Genomic DNA, 20,922 nt, shown 5'->3' on the forward strand with positions numbered 1-20,922 from the left:
GGAAGGAAGAAAGAAAAATTCTATCGTACAGGAAATGTGGGAAATCTCTCCATTGTGGGATCAACAGTGAGTAAAGCAGACTTGGTGCCTCAGGCAGGGTTCGACCTAGGCCCTGACACTGGTTAGTATATACCACCGAGCTTATAGTAATATATTATGCAATTAGCGTGGTTTTTTTAACTGGTTTAAAAGAACCAACACATCCTAAGCTCCAATTGGGAACCGGCAATAATCCTTAGTAATAGTATGTCTGCATTACAGGTGATAGCAAATGCATGGAACAAGTCTGGCTAATGAATTATTCAGGCTATTTACCAGTCTGCTGAAGAGCTGAAAGCACGTGGAATACCTCTACAGCTCCAGTGGGTTCCAGGACACTGTGACAATCCCGGAAATAATGCAGCAGACCGCCTGGTAAAGAAAGCAGTTGGTCCAGATAAAGGCATCCTTTTTAACAGCTCTTGTCACGCAAAAAAGCGCATCTCCGAGATAGAATCACTGAGGAGTGGGAAGAGAATGGAGGGCCTTAAAGAAAGGGGGGCACCTCCGCCGTATTAACGCAGCCCTACCCTTAAACTATATCCGCCACCTCTATGGCTCACTCCCTGGGATCGAGCCTATTGCTTACGCAATTCACTCATGGCTTGCGACGCATGGTATGCGGCACGGCTTCCGAGACAACAAACAGTGTGAATATGGTGCACCGGAAACTGTGGTCTATGTACTAATTAATTGCCCGCGGCTGAGCGGGCTGCGACAAGAACTACGGGGAAAGATTGGAAGAGCATTTAATAATATTTTAGATATCCTGGGAGGGGCGGGACGAGGTAAGAAAAGTAGGTTAAAAGATACCACACAGGGCAGTATCATCTTAAATATGGTACTGGAGTTTGCGGAGGCATCTCAGAGATTTCGAAGACGCGCGCCATGAGAGCCGCAGAACAGAACACCAGGCATCGGCCAACACAGGCCTTGACGAGGCTCCAAGTTCGTCGGGAAGTAATAGTTTGCTGTAAATAGATGCACATATAGAGTAGTGATAGGGATATCCTGCGTATCGCCTTAGGCGAGGGGTCGGGGTATGAATCTTCATCATCATCATCATCGTCATCGGCTGTATTTCTTTCAGTCAGTGAGCCTTTAGGAAACCCACCGTATCTAGAGGGGATTAGACAGTTCTAAGGCCGCTTGTCCGAAGGCAACGCAGGCGGAGTCCGCGGCCTTGGTGAGATGAGGTCACAATGGGAGAGCGCATCACCGGCGCTCTTGGCCGGCTGGGCGTAAGTCCTCCTACAACGGAGTACTCAGGGTACCGCACGTAATAGTTTTGAAAACGTCCACTGAATAGGATCGGGGCGGATCCCGCGGAGGCCGAGGCTTGTGGGGCGGGTGCCTAGACCAGACGCCAAGCGCGGATTCAGACGAGCGGGAGGGAGGAGAGAGGCGGCTACTATTGCTACTACTACTGCTACTATGAGTAGTAGACTGGTACTAATGCTCTAGAGGCAGACTGAGCCCCCGGACTTTCGCTGTTTGAGACTCCGTCTCTGACACCCTCGGATGATCATTGTTTGCCCCCTCGTATAAGATATCCCACCGCCCCCATGCTCATGACCATGCTTCTCTGCGCACTGCACCGTCGTGATTTCCTTTGTTCCCTGCCATTTCTTACTAATTTACTCCCTTGCCGGGGTTAACAGTTGCGCTTATCGCTGCGATGCACCCACAAGCGCGAGATCAGATCAGCTCGGGGAGCTCGACTCCCGCAAACAGCCATGAGTGGGATTCTGAAGGCAATGAGACTCTGGGCGACTCTAGAGTCGAGCGCGACCGCAGGGTCACTGACCTCGCTCGCGCGCTCAGCTCGCGATCGAAACAGTCCGATCACCCGCTCCCGTTCGAACCCGGAAAGGATGGCCGTTTGGATCCCCTGAGCCCTCAGTTCAATGTCCGTGCATGGGCCAGGGCCTTCTACGACGTTCGGTACAATTCAGAAGATGCCGCTCCTCCGCGTGTTGCCGGTGTCGCCTTCAAGAATCTCAATGTTGTCGGGTATGGAACTCCAGTCGACTATCAGATGAGCGTCGGAAACACCCTGATCAAGCTGCCCACCCTCGTCCTGCAGTTTTTCCGCGGAAAGAAAGAGAAGATTGAGATCCTCAAAGACATCAATGGGCTCCTTCTTCCCGGAGAGCAGCTCTGTGTCCTGGGACCCCCGGGCTCAGGCTGCTCGAGCCTCCTCAAGACCATCGCCCAAGAGACGCACGGCTTCGAGGTCGACCCGGCCTCGTACGTCAACTACCAGGGAATTACCCCGAAGCAGATGTCGAAACACTTCCGCGGAGAGGCGATCTACACTGCCGAGGTCGACGCACACTATCCTCAGCTCATTGTTGGCGACACCCTGTACTTCGCGGCCCTGACCCGGACCCCCCGCCAGATCCCTGGTGGCATGAGCCGGAAGGAATATGCCGTTCATTTGCGCGACGTCATCATGTCAACATTCGACATCAGTCATACCATCAACACCAAGGTTGGAAACGACTTTGTTCGGGGTGTCAGTGGTGGTGAGCGGAAGCGAGTCACCATTGCCGAAGCGGCGCTAAGCTATGCGCCATTGCAATGCTGGGATAACAGTACTCGCGGGCTAGACAGTGCGAATGCTGTCGAGTAAGTGCATCAGAGAGGCTAATTAAAGCATGTGTCCGCCTGCTAACAATCCTAGGTTTTGCCGCACACTACGAACCCAGGGTGATGTCTTTGGGATCACCTCGTGTGTAGCCATCTATCAAGCTCCCCAGGCGGCCTATGAAGTAAGTCGAGCGCATTGTTGATGGAGACTGGGGCACTGACACCACTTCCAGCTCTTCGACAAAGTCACCGTGCTGTATGAAGGAAGGCAGATCTACTTCGGCCCTGCTAAGGAGGGCAGAGATTACTTCGTCCGCATGGGATTCACTTGCCCGGAAGCTCAAACGACCCCTGATTTCCTAACCTCAATGTCCAGTCCGGTGGAGCGTGTGATCACGCCGGGCTTCGAGCATCTTGTTCCTCGGACATCCGATGATTTCGCAAAGCGTTGGAAAGAAAGCCCTGAGTGCCAGGCACTTCTCGCCCAGATCAGTCAATACGTGGATGACCATCCTTTCGAAGCAGAGGACTTTGAACAGTTCGCCTTGTCCCGACAGGCTGAAAAGTCCAAAGGGCAGCGACCAAAGTCACCATATACGTTGTCGTACTGGAGCCAGATCCGCGTGTGTCTCTGGAGAGACTTTCAGCGTCTCAAGAACGATCCCAGCGTTACCCTGGCAATGCTGATTGGGAATTTTTTTGAAGCTCTAATTATTGCAAGTGTCTTCTACAACATGCCAGCAGACACCTCCTCGTTCTTTTCCCGGGGAGCTCTTTTATTTATGCTGGTTCTCCTGAGCGCCTTCTCCAGCATCCTCGAGATTCTCACCTTGTACGAGAAGAGAACTATTGTTGAAAAGCACAATCGCTATGCCCTCTATCACCCGAGTGCTGAGGCGATATCATCAATGATCATGGACATGCCTTACAAAATCACAAACTCCCTGCTCACCTGCCTTCTGCTATATTTTATGGGAAATCTCCGTCGTGAACCTGGGTCATTCTTCTTCCTCTACCTGATTGCCTTTGCGATGATGATGGGAATGTCCATGTTCTTCCGCTTCTTTGCCTCGTTGACCAAGTCAATGGAGCAGGCTATGGCTCCCTCCTCGATCATCCTTCTCGTCCTTGTGCTTTACACCGGCTTTGCCATCCCTGTCAGCTACATGCGTGGCTGGGCCTCTTGGCTCCGGTGGTTGAACCCTGTCTTCTACGGATTTGAAGCTGTGATGTTGAATGAATTCCACGCGCGGGAGTTTCCCTGTGTTTCGTTTGTTCCGTCGGGACCAGGGTATGAAAACGTTTCACTTGAACAGCAGGTGTGCTCGACCGTCGGAGCGGTTCCAGGGTCCACTGTTGTCCAGGGTGCCGACTTTGTGCGGTCCTCCTATGGCTATGAAAACAGCCATCGGTGGCGGAATTTTGGAATCCTTGTCGCACTTATAGTGTTCCTTGCTGGACTGCATCTGATCACCTCGGAGTTGGTGTCTTCCCAGCGCTCAAAAGGTGAAGTGCTCGTCTTCCGCCGTGGTAAAACACAGCAAACAAGGGCGAAGCGACAACAGGGTGATGAGGAGCAAATAGCAAGCCCTGCTGCTCTCAGTGTAAAGATTGGCGACGAAGGGGTTGGCGACGTGGTTGGAGTCGAAAAGCAGAGCTCCATATTTCACTGGGAAGACGTGACCTACGACATCAAGATCAAAGGCGAACCGCGTCGCATTCTGGACCACGTTGACGGATGGATCCAACCGGGCACTCTGACGGCACTCATGGTGAATCCCTCTTCCTTTCACTGATCTCGACACACTCGCTGACAACGGTTCCTAGGGTGTCTCTGGCGCGGGCAAGACCACCCTTCTGGACGTGCTGGCCAGCCGGACAACGATGGGGGTCGTTGGGGGCAACATGCTTGTGGACGGCCGAGTACGTGATGAGTCCTTCCAACGAAAAACTGGTTATGTTCAGCAGCAAGATCTTCATTTGCACACGTCCACTGTGCGCGAGGCCCTGGAATTCAGTGCGCTGCTTAGACAGCCACCCCAGTACAGCCGTGCTGAGAAGCTCGCGTATGTGGAGACTGTGATTGATCTACTAAACATGCGAGAATATGCCGATGCCATTGTCGGAGTTCCAGGTGAGGGTCTCAACGTGGAACAACGCAAGCGACTGACTATCGGCGTTGAGCTCGCTGCACGCCCAAAGCTTTTGTTGTTCCTGGATGAACCAACCTCTGGGTTGGACAGTCAAACATCATGGTACGTCCAGCAGTCGACTGCTGGCGGGTTTACTGTCTGCCGACTGCCTAACCTCGCGCGTCATTCCCCAGTGTGAGCTCTGAGAAGCCAAACAGCTAATCTATACGCAGGTCCATCTGCAACCTTATGGAGACTCTGACCAAGAACGGGCAAGCAATCCTCTGTACTATTCACCAACCCTCTGCGATGCTCTTTCAGCGCTTTGACAGACTACTCCTCCTTGCCAAAGGGGGCAAAACGGTCTATTTTGGCGAAGTCGGCGCTGGGGGCAAAATCCTGATGGATTATTTTGTCCGTAATGGTGGCGCTCCTTGCCCAGCTGGTGACAACCCCGCTGAGCACATGCTCGAGGTTATCGGGGCAGCACCAGGCGCTCAGACCGACATCGACTGGCATGCTGTGTGGAGGAGCAGTCCCGAGTACCAGCAAGTGCAAAGTCGTCTTCGTGAATTGAGGGAGCTGGTGAACCAGCCGTCGGCAGTGTCAGATCCAAATGACCAGTCGAGCTATGCCGAGTTTGCGGCACCCATGTCTGAACAGCTACTGCATGTTGGACGTCGTGTGTTCCAGCAGTACTGGCGCACCCCGTCTTACATCTACTCTAAGGGCTTGCTTACTGTTGGCTGTGTATGTACCCCTTGCCTGCAGAAGTGATCATACCTAACCCCCAACAGGCGCTTTTCATCGGATTTTCTTTCTTCAAAATGGAGAATACCCGGCAGGGCCTGCAGAACCAGATGTTTGGGGTCTTTGTCTTTCTCTTTGTGGTTGTCCAGCTCATCTTCCAGATCATCCCTTCTTTTGTCACGCAGCGAACACTCTACGAAGCAAGAGAACGCCAGTCCAAGACGTACGCATGGCAGGCTTTTGTCATAACCAACATTGCTGTTGAGTTCGCGTGGAATACAGTAATGGCGATATTTTGCTACCTCGTGTGGTTCTATCCTGTCGGACTCTATCGCAACGCTGAATATACCGACACTGTACACTATCGCAGTACTCTGACTATGCTTCTCATCTGGGCCACTTTTCTCTTTGCCAGCTCATTCGCCCATATGTTGATCGCCGGCCTGGGCAATGCAGAGATTGCATCTTCCCTGTCCAATATCTTGTTCATTATGATGTACGTCTTCTGCGGGATTCTCTCCACTCCCGACGCTCTTCCGGGGTTCTGGATCTTCATGTATCGCGTGAATCCTCTAACATACCTGGTCTCATCTCTACTGTCCACAACACTGGGAGAGGCGCCCATGCACTGCGCCGACAACGAAGTCCTGTCCTTTTCGGCGCCGGACGGAATGAGCTGCGGCGAGTACATGCAGGACTATCAAGCTGCCAATGGGGGCTATGTGCTCAATCCCGATGCACGGGGCAGTGAGGCCTGCAATTTCTGCACCGTGGAGTCCACCAGCCAGTACTTGAACAGTCTCAATGTAATTTTCGCCAACCGATGGCGCGACTTTGGCCTTCTCTGGGTCTATATTGTTTTCAACACTGTCGCGGCCGTTGCCTTTTACAAGATCTTCCGCGTGCCGCGAGTCAAGAAGGCGCAATAGCCTCTATCTTTTTTTCTTCGTCTGGGCTGGTGTCGTTCGCTTATACTCTGTTTAATTTGTGTCATATTGCTTTTGCAGGCCGAGCATGGCCACACATAGAATTCTCTTTCTTTTCCTTTTCTGTGGACATAGACATGTATATAACTTACTAGAGATTTGAACAAAAGAACTGCTGCTCCTGCTCTACGAATCGAATGGCATAAGCTGCATTATTTGTGCGCATGCACAGCATTAGATAGTCGAACCATCTAAGGCTCTCGATGGTGGATCAACGAGCGAGCAGCTAGAAAGGATGCAGCCTTCCATGCATATCTGAGTGCAAAACACGGATTAGTCAACAACTTCCTTCCACTGTCATGGGAGCCGGATGTGAAGGAGGGCGATGGTGAAAGTGATATTCAGCCAGCAACTTTACAGGACACGTCTTCCGACCCGTGGTTCAATATGCCAGACATCAAGCCCGAATATACAGCCTTGAAAAGCCGAATTTGTGTCTCAGAAAATGGGCAGGACCGCCCCGACATTGCACTGACTTTAACCACATCAGTAGTGTTACCAACGACCGAGCTTGCTCCTCTGATGCTGTATTAGGACAGTGAGACTCTGTTTTTGGTTTCCATAGGACACCAGGTCTGAATCCTCCATCTCTCGGCCACAGAGATCCAACACATGGATGAAGCCATGAGCCTCCTACCGTAGTCGATTCGGACAAAGTCACAGACGCAACCTAAACGCAATCATCATGCCTATATCTATCCGGATATTCCACTGAACCAGCTACGGGGCTGGCTTGAGGCAAACCGAGGACGACACAACTTCTCAACTGAGGTCCTAGCCGCGTGAATTGAACCTCGTGGGTTCATCCAAAGAGTGTCTCTCCACAATTACCCTCACATTTATATTAGATGGGATATTACCACAGAGACCCATTTACAGATCTCTTCCATTCGCTGCAGGCCATTTCTTAGGCGCAGGAATCTCGCGGTGCTCTTGCTGTGGCGGCACCGGCTGCGTTCTGGAACAGAACGTTGGCGCGAAAACGGAGGTGACAATCCCTGTAGACTCCTGCACTTTTGATCGCTTACCGCGGGAACTTGGCTGTGTTAACTTAACCTGTATATGTAGTTGCATTAGTTTAATTTCATATCAACGAATAAAGTCAGGTATTCCAAACTTGATCCCCCTACGAAAAAGTTCAGCCTACTAAATTGGAATTAGGCCATCTTTGTCTGGAATCGGGAGACCTGTCATCCTGAGAGTCCGCATCCTTTCCCTCCTTTTTTTAGCGAAAGGTTTTTCCAATTCTGTATAGAATAACATCTGCTAATGATGCCTTCCCGATGTCTTGCAGGATAGCCTGCAGGTACTCGTTCTTCGGGAAGAGGGTATTCTTCTGAACAAGTGACTGGCTCCTCGGGAGCAGGATAGTTCGAGGAGGCAGTGACTGGCTCTTCGGGAACAGGATAGTCTTCTGGAACAGAGACTGGTATGTCTCCAATCCTAATCCCCTGGACATTCATTGCTCCACGATGCTCTCAGTTCCCATTTATGATATTCTCCAACTGCTGCAAGCGCGCAGCAAGTATGTCCAGAACCATTCTCATAACAATAGAGCGCTGGCTCTACGCAAAAGGACACGAAACACTTATCAACAAGTGGTATCCATTTGCATTAGCCACGCTATATACGTCAAGAGCCTGATTGTAGTTAGTAATAGTCAGAATCTGGTGATCCAATAAAGGTGGTAGACCATGAAGCATCAGTCCGGTCAGGCTGGAACCCTTTTTGGTCGCCTCCAAATGAGAACCGTTGTTTCAAGACCTAGTTGTCACTCTTAAGTGCCTTGCTTTGTCTTTGAACAGGATTGCCAATGTAAGGAGGCACAGCAGCAATGCTGTACAAGCCCACAGTATCTACATGGACACATTGTATCAGATGAATCGCCTGCATGTCCTAGTAGTGGACTAAGTGATTTCCGCTATACGTTTTTGCAGGCGAAGACTACAACTAACTTGATTTCCCAAAGGAGACTATTTAAATAAGCGACGTGCTAGCTAAGCATTTAATATCCCAAGGGTCAGGGTCGCATCTTCTCCATCTCATACATGGCTTTAGCTCCTTTCTTCACTACTTCACGGAGGAAACAGTTCATATATACCCCTCGGCTCTGTCTTCTCCCGCTATTTCTTAGCTCTTTCCCACAAAGCTCTTCCCATTTCAAATCCTCCATCCCAGCCGATTCACACGTGGGCAATGATTCACTGCTTGTGGGCCGCGATAACCATATTTGGCACGAACTTCCCCTTTCGGTCGACTGTGGGTGAAGCTTGAAGGGTGCCCCAGCCAGGGGGTACCACATAATGCCCTTGCATTGAGACTCATTCGAGCACATATCGAGACACTCGTTGAACACGAGGCCGTTCTGCTTGTTGAAGCTGCGCGCAGTTCTTAAGTCATGGTCGCACCAAGTCTGGTAGGTCTTCCCTCCTCGCGTGGTTTGCTGGTCGTGGACAGCAGGACATTTGGGTGTCTTTAATGCGGCCACACTGGCGTCACATTAGGTTTGCACGTCCTCCAGTCGGTCCTCGCACTCCTCTTCAGGGAAGGGATCATCCACAATTTCCTCCCGGCGGTAGGTCATGTACGCCACTCGTGTCTTAACACGCAGCTCGGGTTCGCCTTGATGTTCGACAAGGTAGCATGCAGGGCCAGGGCGAGCGCTCCACATGCTTCCAACGCAACCACTAGTCTGCTCACATGCAAGTACACACGCATCCGGATTGGTTGCAGTGTTACCCTTGGCGCTAACTCCGAGAGCTGTGGCTTGACCACAGTGGTACGTCGCAAAGAGGCCAGGCTAGATTTCAGCCTCCTGACCATCATTTGCTGGACACAATTGATGTAGTGCTCCGTAGGAGTGGCTGCCTGAGCATTGGCAAGGCTGATGATCAGAGAGAGGAACGAAACAAGGACTTGGAACTTCATGGTAATTGAGGTTATCCAAAGAGAATTCAGACTGAGAGTCAATAGAGAGATTGATACTGGCTTGGTATGCTTAAAGTCACAGGGCATGAAGGGAGTATTTATATCTTTCTAGAGAGCTATTTATCACAAAACAAGTAGCTCGATAAATAAATTCATTTTTAATCTGGACAAATCACCGCGAGTGATTCGCCTCCTCCATACTGTTACGTATTCTGTTCCGGGTATCTATCCATAGACGATGTTAGTTGCATCATGTCTAGCTTGTTGACCTCTTTGCTACACTAAGGAAACTCTACTGTACACCATTAGGACAACTGTTCTTTTTAACTCGACTCTTGTCCACACGTATCCTCTCCACCCCACTCCAACATTACGTGATGTCTACCGTCCATTACCTAGGTAGAACGCATCATAAAAGCACACGCTGGAAAAACCATGATATTGCCTTGCTCTCATTGAAAAGGCAAAGGAGGCTTCTCTCCACGAATTGTTGTCCGTCAATAATCGTTATTACCTTCTAAAGGTCCACTATCCTGGTCTGCATATTGTAATAGTGGGTGACGCAGGGTGACACATCTCGCCAATTATGCTCTCTGCAGAAAGCTGACAATAGATTCAGTAGTTCCTGTCGTTAATGGGGAATTAGTGCCGAAAATGCATTCTTTATCATGCGGGGTGGGATGTAGCTGGCTGAGACGTGCCGAGTTGATCGTTCCACCTAAGTAGCGTAGACCACAAAAATCAGAGTTCGGGACCTAAAAAGGGGGTCGGCACGAAACTTTAACGGAAAATCCATGCTTTCCGGCCATGTCTCCATAGTATTTCAGAGGTGGCTACATTACTTGCGACCGCATTATCTTGTCCTAGCAGTCGTCTACATACGCCCCTACGGAGTTTAATGATGGCACAGATTTTGTCTTGTCTCATCCCGGCTCAAGGGCGGAGCAGCTGAAAAAACTGCGATCCACGATCTGCTGTAGTTAACCCTTGCGTCGATCTGTCGATGTATAGCTAGCTGAATGATCCACATGTTCGTCCGAGCACCGATCTTAGCACTCGCCCTATCGTGTCATAACGTAATCCTCATTCTGCAAAACTTCGAATTTGTTTAGTGGTATCGTCACTGGTCAGATTTAGTTATATAATATTATACCTTAGCCAGCTCTTATCGAACCTGGGTCACACGGAACTTGGAAGTTCTGGCAATATAATTGCCCTCCATAGCTATATAGGTCAGCTACAGCCACCCCACCGCCGGCTCAGCGCCCACCGCCGGTCCGGTATGCTTAGGATCAGCGACACTACAGAGTGCTAGTTTCCAGCAACCAGAAGTGGAAATAGCTTGTGGGGTCTGTCATCTTGCATCATACTCCGTACAATATTCCCAACCTGTCTGATGGTTATAAGATCTAGGCTGTAGTCAGCGCGGTACTCATAGACATAGAATTGTACTATAAATGGCGAGATTAAAGTTCCTATGACAATAATGATTCCAGGAAAGTACTCTCATGGCCCGAGAAGATCCAAGGCCAAATCGGGCATGTGGTCATTGTCACAAGGCTATCATGGATATTAGACTAAAGACTTAAATCACAGGCGAGAACCATAGTTGAAGCCTGATGACATGTAACTTAAATCCGAAGTATGCACATATGAGACTACGCACTAGGGGTCGGTGACACCGACCCGGGGGCAGTAGAAACAGAGCCAGAGACTCAGCAGATTCAAGACCGCAGCCTCAAGATCTGCCAGGCCATCAGACCGTCTACTGGCTTCCCCTATGATTTCAAAACCCGCACAGCCGCAAGCCTTAGATCTGAAGACGCTGGTGGCTCAAGACTGTGCTTAGAATTTGACTACGATATTCCATCATTAGCATCAGTTGTTGCCCTTTCAGAAAGGATCTTCCTGTGCAGGCCCGTGGCATTGTCTACTTTTCTGCCATATTGCTTGTAACTACCTTGCTCGTTGGCTTATGTCAGCCATGGGCTATTTCTCATCGGTCGAGGATCATCTATTCCTTACGGAGAACCACTGCGTATGTGATAACTATGCTTGACATACCGGAATCAAAGCTATTGGCTGGTTTATTAAATTGGATCCGATAGTGGATTCGCATCCAGTTCCATTCACGACATCTAAGATGTGTGCGGTATAACCAGATCTACGGGGCGAGACTTTGGAGCACAACTGATTGATGTCAAATAATATGGCCTTTGGTGGACCAGAATTATGTGACTAGATAGGGTAAAACCTCCGCGGAGCACACAACGAAAACAACAGAAGAATCAACATAGTCAAGAAGAGCCCAACCAGCTCAATTCATTCAAATAAGACCTTTTTACCAATCGTACTCTATTTCCTCTTCGGGACTAGCCGTATACCTGACAATTGATAAACTAATGATCTGCATCTTATGTGGTCGCCCAACGTGCGGGGTTCACACCCCCGAGTACTTCAACCCTCTTCATGTATTCTAGATGTGAGAGTCAACCATCCAAGGAAGTATGGTAGTTATCGTGGTCTAGGATATCAATGATATATCGTTCCCTATATTAGGCAACTGGTTGCATGAAGCTGTTCGATGAGCTTACTGCCTTCTTTCCCCCTGAGTCACATAACTGATGGAACCCAGTTCTACCCGTTCTACCCGTTCTAGAATAGCCTCATTGGTCGCACCATGCAAGTAAACACACGTATTTTGAAAAGTAAAATAGGAATATGAGAGAAAGAATGTTATCACGCATGCACTTTGTTACAGACTGGACTCCTTCGCTCGTACTTCCCAGGTCGCCCTCAGAGGAAAAACATCTGTGGTTTATTGAATGAAGGAAGGGAGCTCCAACAGCTGATCAGTAGTTAAGTGACAAATTGCGAGAAAGCCTCGTTTTGCATTATCGGGCGACAAATGCAGATCGTATTGCTCTTGCTGAGCAGCTGCGCGAACGATAGGATCAAATGGCATGATGTGCTAGGTGCTTTTGACGGAGACTCGCCATGAAAGGCGCGGCTCTGTCGTCGAAGGCACACGTTTGCATAACCACCAGGTTCAGATACTTGCTTGTGATTTGGCGCCCCAGTGACCTAAGAATAGTCTAGCCACAAATTCTCAGCAGGACCAGATATACCGTGGGTGACACCAAAATCCTCCGACAAACGGATGGTGCCAGCAAATATACCCAGGACGTCTCCCTCGCAGATAGGCACAATATAAGAGACGAACATAGACTCGTCTTTGGGCAGAATAGTGATAAATGCGGCCCCGTCCGTTCCACCGTCGTATACCGATTCATCATCGTGTGATCGAAATTCGAGCCCTTCGAGTGGTTGTCCGAGGGTGCGCCTTGGCTTAAACATAAGTTCCCAGCTAATAATATCTGGCCTGTAAATCCCCCAGAGGCGACTTGCACTGTGATAATTCTGCACTGTGCCATCCTCTTATTGATCGATCGACGTGGATAGACTGGGTGGGCATGCCACCAATGTGGATCGCGGTCGGGGAGGAGACATATGCGGACGGAATCAAGTTCTTGGTAAAAAGTATTAAAAGTTCCGGAGTCCATGTGACTTTTATTTAGTATGAGTATATGCCGCATGTTTGGAATGTAGTTATATCACACTTGCCTTAAAGTCGGCATTTGATGAAACTGTGGAGTGAAGCCTGTAAGGAACTTGGTTCAGATGGCTATACAAGAAAGGCTGCAGCCTACTTTGTCAAGCTTGGCAAGCTGCAAATTGTTCCGATCGATTTTGAGAGACTAGTGGAACTTCCTGATGATGAAGTACTAAGAAAGATGCGAGCGGCTAGAGATAAACTGGCTAAGTTTGCCTGGAAGGGGCCAGATCTCGGCTACGCGAAGTTATGTATTATGCGCAACTTAACTTATACATATATGATAAGTGATTCTGTTCTGTAGCAACAAAGAGATTGGCTTAGTCTGCCAGAGATGCCTCGATAACACTTTGCTGATCCCCCGGTGCGGACCATACTTGATTCAACTTCAGAGGTGGCTCTACTTTGGCCAATAGTTCCGACCATTGCGTCCGTGTACGCTCCATTCCATTGCATAGGAACAACATCAGCATATCCATGTCAGCCCTTACCAAAGTTTCATGTGTATCAGCCAGAACCATTTCATTTATAAGGAGGCGAGAGTGGGGCTTCATTGCCTTGGCTGTATTGGACAGAATCTTCTGCGAGGAAATATCGTCCCAGTCGTGGAGGACAGACTTCAGATAGTAAATATCAGCTCCTGGAGCATGTCAGTGTTAAAGCGTTGAGCAGAACCAAATGCATACGAAATCCCGACCAACCTTTAATTTTCTGCTCTGTGAAAAAGTCGTATGCAACAGCCTTGATCCTCGGATCTAGTTTGTCTGTAATCCCGTCCAATGTCTCTGGCAAATCCTGCAGAATCAAATCACACTCTAAGCCTGGAAATTCGCGAATAAAACGCTCCAAATCGACGCCCTGGTTCCCACCAATATCGACAATAACTGGCTTTGCCAACGACTGCAGTTCAGTTAATCTTTCTTTTACTGGGAACTTAACATGCCAGGGAATAGACAGTGTTTTATTTCGAGCGGTCATATTGTCATCGAACCCCTTTTTCCATCGAGCATTATTTTTAAAGGTTTCCCAGACGGTCTCACCCATGGTAAAGTCGTATGCGGGGGGGGAATCACTAATGTCGCATGGTTTCTTCTGCTGGAGGTACTGGCGTATTTGACTCGCTAGGGGGTAGACCATCTCATTTCTATTCAGGTAGAATTAGGACGAGGCGCACAACTATATGAAATGTTCTTGGAGACATACGAAAGTATCAAACCCCCCATATTCCCGGGATGGCTTTGACAGATTGTGTTTGCGTTGGCGGTGTATGTCTGGTATCCGGTCTCGTCCGCGAAGCCGATTCCAGTTATCATTCGCATGATGCGAACTAATGAATATTATCCTGAGAAACTTAAATCCGGTACATCATATATAGAAACTTACCAATAAAATCCTTATTATATCCCGACTCCTTGGCCAAATCCGAAGCCGTTATACTATTTCCCTCATTCGCAGCCAGTATTTGAATCAAGCCAATTTCAAGCGCGGCAACAATGCAGACATTCTGAACGGTCTAACAGTTGGTCAGTAAAGCCAATATCGCTATTATAAGTGAAAGTATCAAACCCACGTGAAATCGTTGCTTCATAATAAAAACAGGTGGAGGCTCAGTCGCACGACGCAGGTTCTCCATGGCATCTTGGATCGGTATCCAGCTTGCCGGGTTGGCGGAGTCGTATGAGGCTACAGCCTGCTGGATATTTGCTGCGAGGCCTTCGAGGTGTTTTTTGTTCGTCATTGCCTTCTATCTTTACCTAATAGTGCCCAACGCATTATTGTCGTTATATGTATTTGTCCGGTGGGGAGAAATCGCCTTTATGGCGCAATCCGTGGGGGTTGCCAAGACAGGAGAAGCATGGGTTTGATGCAGGTGAGATTATGGGTAAGGCATCGTCGATGTGTTCTTTCATGTGCTACTCTGTAAGCCGAGGAAAATAATTCCCGATGGGGCCTGGATTGGGTTACATTCTGTGTATAGGAACAAGGCCAGTAGGTAACAAATTAGTGGGACTGTTCTATGGTATTTATATTTTATATAAATACTATTACAAAATTCTGTTACTTTTAGTTTATAAGGTTTAGTATTTTATAACTACCTCCGTCATCCCGGACGACTAATACGTATAGTGCCTGACGAATATGGCGACAACACGTAGGCACTCCGAAGACATGATCCCAGATCATACGATTCCACGTCGTATGATATGGGATCCCACGGCAGTGCACTGGAAGACCTCGGTAGACACTAGGTTAAATAGCGGTCTGCTACTTAAGGAAGGGGACTCATCAAGGATAGCTTAGGCAATACATTCCTTCAGAAGACTCAACAGACTTCCCTCAGTCCTCCCCAGGGCCGCCATCACGGCGGCCCCTGGGGCCCCCGTCCCCTATTCGACTGTCCCTACCGCTCATAGTGTTATACTACCTCGTCCAGTCCCCTACCTAACCGGCCGTGTGATGAGCGATATTGCACCTCACTACCTACTAAATTTATGGAGGATTAATAAATAGGTATTATGTACATTAGAAACAAGGTAACAGACTTTAGTAATAGTAAAGGTAGAATCCCAGAAGTTTCCCTTCCCTTGCCAAGACTCTCGGGAAGGGATTCCCATTATATGGGATTCGGGATAGGATATTCCCATCCCATATACTTAAAAATTCTGGTCCTGTTTGTATTAGGGAGTCCCATGGGATGGGAATCCCTTTAGAAAATAAGAGTATGGGAATTTCCCTCCTAAATTTTTAATGTCCCGAAATAATCTCTTCCCGATCTTGGCACGGGACGGGATATTCCCTTTCCCAAAAATTTCAAAAAAATCGTCCCTATTTCTTGGGAAGGGAATCCCATGCATGCCGATGTCCCATGGGAATTTCCCTTCCCAACGGTCAGCCTAGCTCCTGGTGCCACGCGGGATACAGAAATACCTGTGTAAGGCACCGGTCGCTGGCTTTACCACTGAGCTACAGCCAAAAAGGCATATAGGAGCACGGTCAGGGTCCTAACAACCTGCCGCAACATAAACCTTCTATTCTCTCATTCTGACTGTCGGCTGGAACTCTTTGACCTCAGACAGATATTAAAGTCGGGCTTAGAGCAGCTAGCAACTTATTGGGAGTTACTTGATCGAGGGCAGAGCCTCGCACGTCATTTAGGTGTACCCCGTTGAGGATATTCTGGAAGAGAGAATCAGTAGGCTGTTCAGCAGTCGCAATCCTCACATTATTGAGACGGAGACTAGTAAACAAGGCTCGCCTTCTATCAATTGGCTCAAGGTTGTTCGTCATATCGATCTCGCAAGCCTTGAACAGGGTCAGATTGCATATACCGCGCCCCTGTCCAGGGAGCTCTGGTCCAAATAATAGAATCGGATCATGACCTCATTGTATCTGGTGTCCCCAGAAAGCTTGTCGGGGCCTGGCCAGATACGCGGGATGTGGAGAAAGTAGTGCATACGCTGGCATTGTTGATCAAACATGTTTCCAATGGAATCAACACACTATATAGCGGTCAAGCAAAGTGATCTTCTGCTGCATAATCTACAAGAACGATCTGCTGAGCTGCTTTACCCCAGGTCAGAGTTACCATCACACCATGGCCCTTCCCACACGTCCAATGGGGTTGAGAGTAGCACCCACCATGAGTAAGCTAGTTAACCACCCCTTCTCCTCTCTGAGTTTGCCCTAATCGCTGCCAGAGTATCTGCCTAGATAGATGTTGAGATCAGTTCGTTGCTAGACTAGAAGATGCTTCATAAAAATGATGCAGTAGACCCAGAATTCCATGGATGGACTTCACAGAGCTCCCAAAAAGGACCGCGAATCAAGGATTACGGGAGGTCCGGAAGTAAAAGGAGACGTGTTTAATCAGTTTATACTATACTTGGCTCTCATTCATTTATATGTCGAACGCTTAATGTATTATGTCCTATTGTTTTACTTTCTCTTATTCCTTCGCACAGGGGATGCCTGGAGCTTTACTTTCCACGCGTTATCCACATTTGGGGCAGTGTGTCAAAGTACAATCAAATGGAACTGTCCGAAGAAAAAAACTAAAGGTAGAGCATAGCCTTCTACCTCATTTCACTGTGGGAGCCGCTTCCTGTTGCGTTACTGTATAAAGTGTTCCTTAGACTCGAAGTGCACTTAACTGTATGTGCCATGTGTCTAGTCATAATGGTTTCAAAACTGGTACTAACTATATCTATAATACCTGAGCCCAGATCATATTACAGTAAAGCATTCTACCAATGTTGCACATGTGGAATGTTGGGCATAGTTCAGCAAGGACGTGAGTTTCGAAAAACGGATATAATAAATAGACAAAAGCTACCCAACCATTAATAAGGCGGTGGTAAGCAGAAAACGTACGGTGCCGCCCAGAGGGGAGAACGCTTGAATTCAGTTTTCGAACGTCCTATACAAATGTTTCGCAAGAGATACTTGAACTAAATCACTAGAATCACAGGACATCCAGAAATCGTGAGGGTTACCTCTTAGGTAAGACTCCAGCAGAAATTCAATCCGGTCTCTTGAATGAAGGCAAATTGTAGAACCCGGCTTCAGTAACACAAGCTACTGTAACCGCACAGGTTGTATAAAGTTTAATGTTGCCCCCTAGCAAGGCAGGTGCCTTCAGTTCACAAGGTACAAGTTTTATACTCTGTGCTTAATTATATTCTACCGGAAATAATGCCTGGTACAGTCATCAAGCCATTATATCAAAATGTCCAGCATGTTACTCAAGAATGGCAGTGTTGAAAGTGGCTTGCATCCACACACCGTTCCTTGAGGTTTATAAAATAGCCCGCCGAGTGTTTAACTGGTTGTCGAGATAACTGCGATATCGCGCCTTGCTGGCTGTGAAATTATAATACTAATGAAGGCGGGGGGCTTAGCAGTGTTACCTCTCCTCGTGATATCGCGTTGGCCCGGGTCTCATGTTGAGCGTGAGTAATATTAAAATGCTTCGTCCGATCCGCTGGGCTAATCCAGCAGTACATATTTCGGTTCGTATAGTTCTCCTCGTAGCACCGCCATCTCTCCATGAGCTGCAGTTGAAGATCTCCTGCAATGCGAATAGCTTCAACTCGGACGTTGTGTTGCTCCTGTAACCGAGCTGGACGCACGCTCTGAGGCACCCAGGTGGCCGTATTTGGTGTAGTTGGCGTACTCTGCGGCGGGCTTGACGGTATAAACCCTTCTCCCCTTGTGTGTTGAACTCGCTATTAGCGCTTGCGTAGGCAGTGTTTTAACAGTTATCTCAAACAAAAGGACCATCTGACCCTTGCGAAAATTGGACCGCTGCCTCTCTAGCTGTATCATCACCCCCTCTGCAGCTGCAATTGAGAAGTCTTCAAGATCATGTTGCTTCGCTCCTCCGCGGCCACTCTCGTATTTTATACACAGCCGCACGCGTGAGGATTTCAAATTCCAAGCCATCAGCAGATTTATCGATCTACTCCATCAGTTGTTCTGTAAAATCCGTAATATCAAAGGTTCTACGCGTAGTGTCGGGCAGGATCTTCCTGAGTGCAAGTTTACCGTTAATACGGACTGTAAAAAGAAGCTGTATGTCAAAATCCCCGTATACCATGGCCTCACCAATCTCCTCTCCAAGCTCTGAGGTGGTAATAGAATCGCCATAGTGAGCCTTCGCCTCTGCGTACTCTCACCGTGCTTCAGCAATTTTCCGGGCCGATACAAACTGGTTATATCTTTCCTTAGTGGTGAAGAGGCGTTGAGCAAGGAGTTCTTCCTCATCCTCTGCGGCATCAGCATCGCTTGGATTAGGCGCCTCGCGGGCGCTAAACCGTACACGCTTTGGAGGTGGTAATGATGGTTGGCGAGAGGGCTGCCGCGATACTGAACGACGAGGGGTTGGTAGGGACGGTTCACGAGAAACTGAGCGGGATCCTGAGCGAGATTTGTTTCCCACTATAGGGTTTGATGATCCTGGCTCTGCATCGCATGGAAGGGTCCTGGTACCCTCTTTTGGATAGGATGGCCCCTTTTCTGGGCATTATTTCTAATCATAGCAATCTCTGCAGCTGCACTGTGGGGTGTATAATTATCCTAACGGTTCTGACCAGCTGCAGGGGGTGGCTCAACGCGAGGAATGCTAGTATGGCGAAGATCATACGGCATCGAGCGAGCTGTCAGCCCCTCAGCAGTATTGGAACGTTTAGGAGGCATTTCCTACGTTTGAGTAGCCTCAATTCCGACGAATTTGGCAATTAAAATGCGTATTTCATAGTCAACAGGTATGAATTTCGAATATTTAAGCTTGGGGGGAGCTGTTCCTAACCTGCGCGAACTTACGCGTTGGCGCTAACTCGACTGTCCCAATTTTGAATACGGCAGATGTCTGCAGAGCTGCAGGTTTTGCTCTTATAATGTTATGATCATTCGCTCAGGGAAGGAATGGGTGCCGAGATAGACTTTGAGCCGCATTGCTTAAAGCTTTCTTCTTCCGCTTTGACAGCCCACTCGTTTGAAGCATTATTCCATGAGGGCTCTGGCACTTTCAGACGCTAGAGCGCCTGAAGATTGCTGAGGTAGCTAAGACGGTTCGAGTCTCCTGTCTTCAGTTTGGTAAAATCCGCGTTTCCAGTTGTTCGATATGAGACCAATACTCGTGGTCCTATCCCAAAACTTCATCCACAAGTGGAGTTTCCGATATTTTGGAATAGCCTCTGCAGAAACTGTCGAATTCTTTCGTACGCTAGAAGAGAATTTGTCAATACCAACCTCACGCATGTGGAATAAGTTCTTCCAGAAAATGCGGTATTTCACTGATTTTCTGCACCCAAGCTATACCCATTGTCTTCCATGAATTTCTTTGTGGCAGTTTTTCCGCCATGGTGAATCTATCGGCCGAGCCCTTGGCGGGTGGGCAGCATTGCATGTCGATCAGCGCGGCGCACTTGAGAATGATTAGCCAGAAGGTAGTTTCGTTGTATCTTGTCTGTATTGCTCTGCCAGTAGTTAAAGCAGTGTCTCTTCGAATGGCGTGAATTGCCTGCTCATAACTGTATCGAGAGAACTCTTTGACAAAACTCCCGCATCCTCTCCAGCTGTTGTCATAGCCATGCAATTGCGCTGCCCATATTGTGCGATATCAGAGTTGGTCCTGACACATTGCAACAATATTGTTGTTATGATCTTCATCTCGTAGGCTGAATCAAGATGTAACGGCAAAGAGCTGTCACGGGGATTCGGCATACACAAAGGTTCGATGTGATCGACTTCGGACTAAACATGAACCATGGATACCATAGATCTGTTAGACCTTTCTTTCATGTAAATCATCAATATAGAGCAGCGATATCCTACCGTTGTTCGGACTTCTGGCAAAGTGATTCCTGGGAAGCCTTCCTTTGGCCGCCCCACGCCCATCACCCACAGACGCTCCGGGCAGTTGATCCACCAGCTTCTAGTTCTCGCTTCTTTTCCTCTTCTTCTTCTTCTCCTTGCTGGCCATATCTTTGTAGGTTGTACGACCCTCCTTCCCTGTCTGTTTAATAAGCCGATAGGACCCACGCTCACGCGGTGGAGTCGGAGGAGTTTCTATAGTCGCTCTCTTAGCCGCGGAGATAGGTTCAAACACACCTCCAGCAATCACGAGTCGAGCTTTACGAACTAGAGCGACGGTCAATGATCCGTTCTTTCGGAATTTGGCAGGAGCTGGGAAACTAGTATCCCTTTTTAACCACTAAGACATGCAAATTAGCTTAGGTCCCTAAACCCCCTAACTTAAGCAGTGGAAAGGACCACAGATGTAAAGACTTGTTGGCCCAGATAAAAAGTAAAATAGCAGCCAATGCAGATTACTATGTGATGAATCTACTTGGCTGATCAGATTAACCGGTCAGCTAGGTAA

The 20,922-nt window shown here is 48.5% G+C and overlaps 4 protein-coding genes across 4 annotated transcripts; 1 reads left to right on the top strand and 3 right to left on the bottom strand.

Annotated features, from left to right (window-relative positions):
- Nucleotides 1-1,717: 1,717 nt before the first annotated feature.
- On the top strand, nucleotides 1,718-6,442 carry ATNIH1004_005450 (uncharacterized protein; the record flags this gene model as incomplete). Its single annotated transcript, XM_033570104.1, has 6 exons — nucleotides 1,718-2,670; nucleotides 2,726-2,813; nucleotides 2,865-4,403; nucleotides 4,459-4,958; nucleotides 4,997-5,513; nucleotides 5,561-6,442. The coding sequence occupies 6 exons, from the start codon at nucleotides 1,718-1,720 to the stop codon at nucleotides 6,440-6,442; spliced, it is 4,479 nt and encodes a 1,492-aa protein (XP_033426136.1).
- A 2,557-nt stretch (nucleotides 6,443-8,999) lies between these two features.
- Nucleotides 9,000-9,427, bottom strand: ATNIH1004_005451 (uncharacterized protein; the record flags this gene model as incomplete). The annotated part of the gene is made up of 2 exons (XM_033570105.1): nucleotides 9,000-9,299; nucleotides 9,320-9,427. The coding sequence occupies 2 exons, from the start codon at nucleotides 9,425-9,427 to the stop codon at nucleotides 9,000-9,002; spliced, it is 408 nt and encodes a 135-aa protein (XP_033426137.1).
- A 3,933-nt stretch (nucleotides 9,428-13,360) lies between these two features.
- On the bottom strand, nucleotides 13,361-14,778 carry ATNIH1004_005452 (uncharacterized protein; the record flags this gene model as incomplete). The annotated part of the gene is made up of 5 exons (XM_033570106.1): nucleotides 13,361-13,680; nucleotides 13,742-14,184; nucleotides 14,244-14,367; nucleotides 14,424-14,553; nucleotides 14,611-14,778. The coding sequence occupies 5 exons, from the start codon at nucleotides 14,776-14,778 to the stop codon at nucleotides 13,361-13,363; spliced, it is 1,185 nt and encodes a 394-aa protein (XP_033426138.1).
- A 3,347-nt stretch (nucleotides 14,779-18,125) lies between these two features.
- Nucleotides 18,126-19,235, bottom strand: ATNIH1004_005453 (uncharacterized protein; the record flags this gene model as incomplete). Its single annotated transcript, XM_033570107.1, has 3 exons — nucleotides 18,126-18,498; nucleotides 18,716-19,055; nucleotides 19,121-19,235. The coding sequence occupies 3 exons, from the start codon at nucleotides 19,233-19,235 to the stop codon at nucleotides 18,126-18,128; spliced, it is 828 nt and encodes a 275-aa protein (XP_033426139.1).
- Between the last annotated feature and the right edge of the window lie 1,687 nt (nucleotides 19,236-20,922).

Source organism: Aspergillus tanneri (assembly GCF_003426965.1).
Source record: "Aspergillus tanneri strain NIH1004 chromosome Unknown AapTan_4_pilon_pilon_pilon, whole genome shotgun sequence".
Classification (NCBI taxonomy): domain Eukaryota; kingdom Fungi; phylum Ascomycota; class Eurotiomycetes; order Eurotiales; family Aspergillaceae; genus Aspergillus; species Aspergillus tanneri.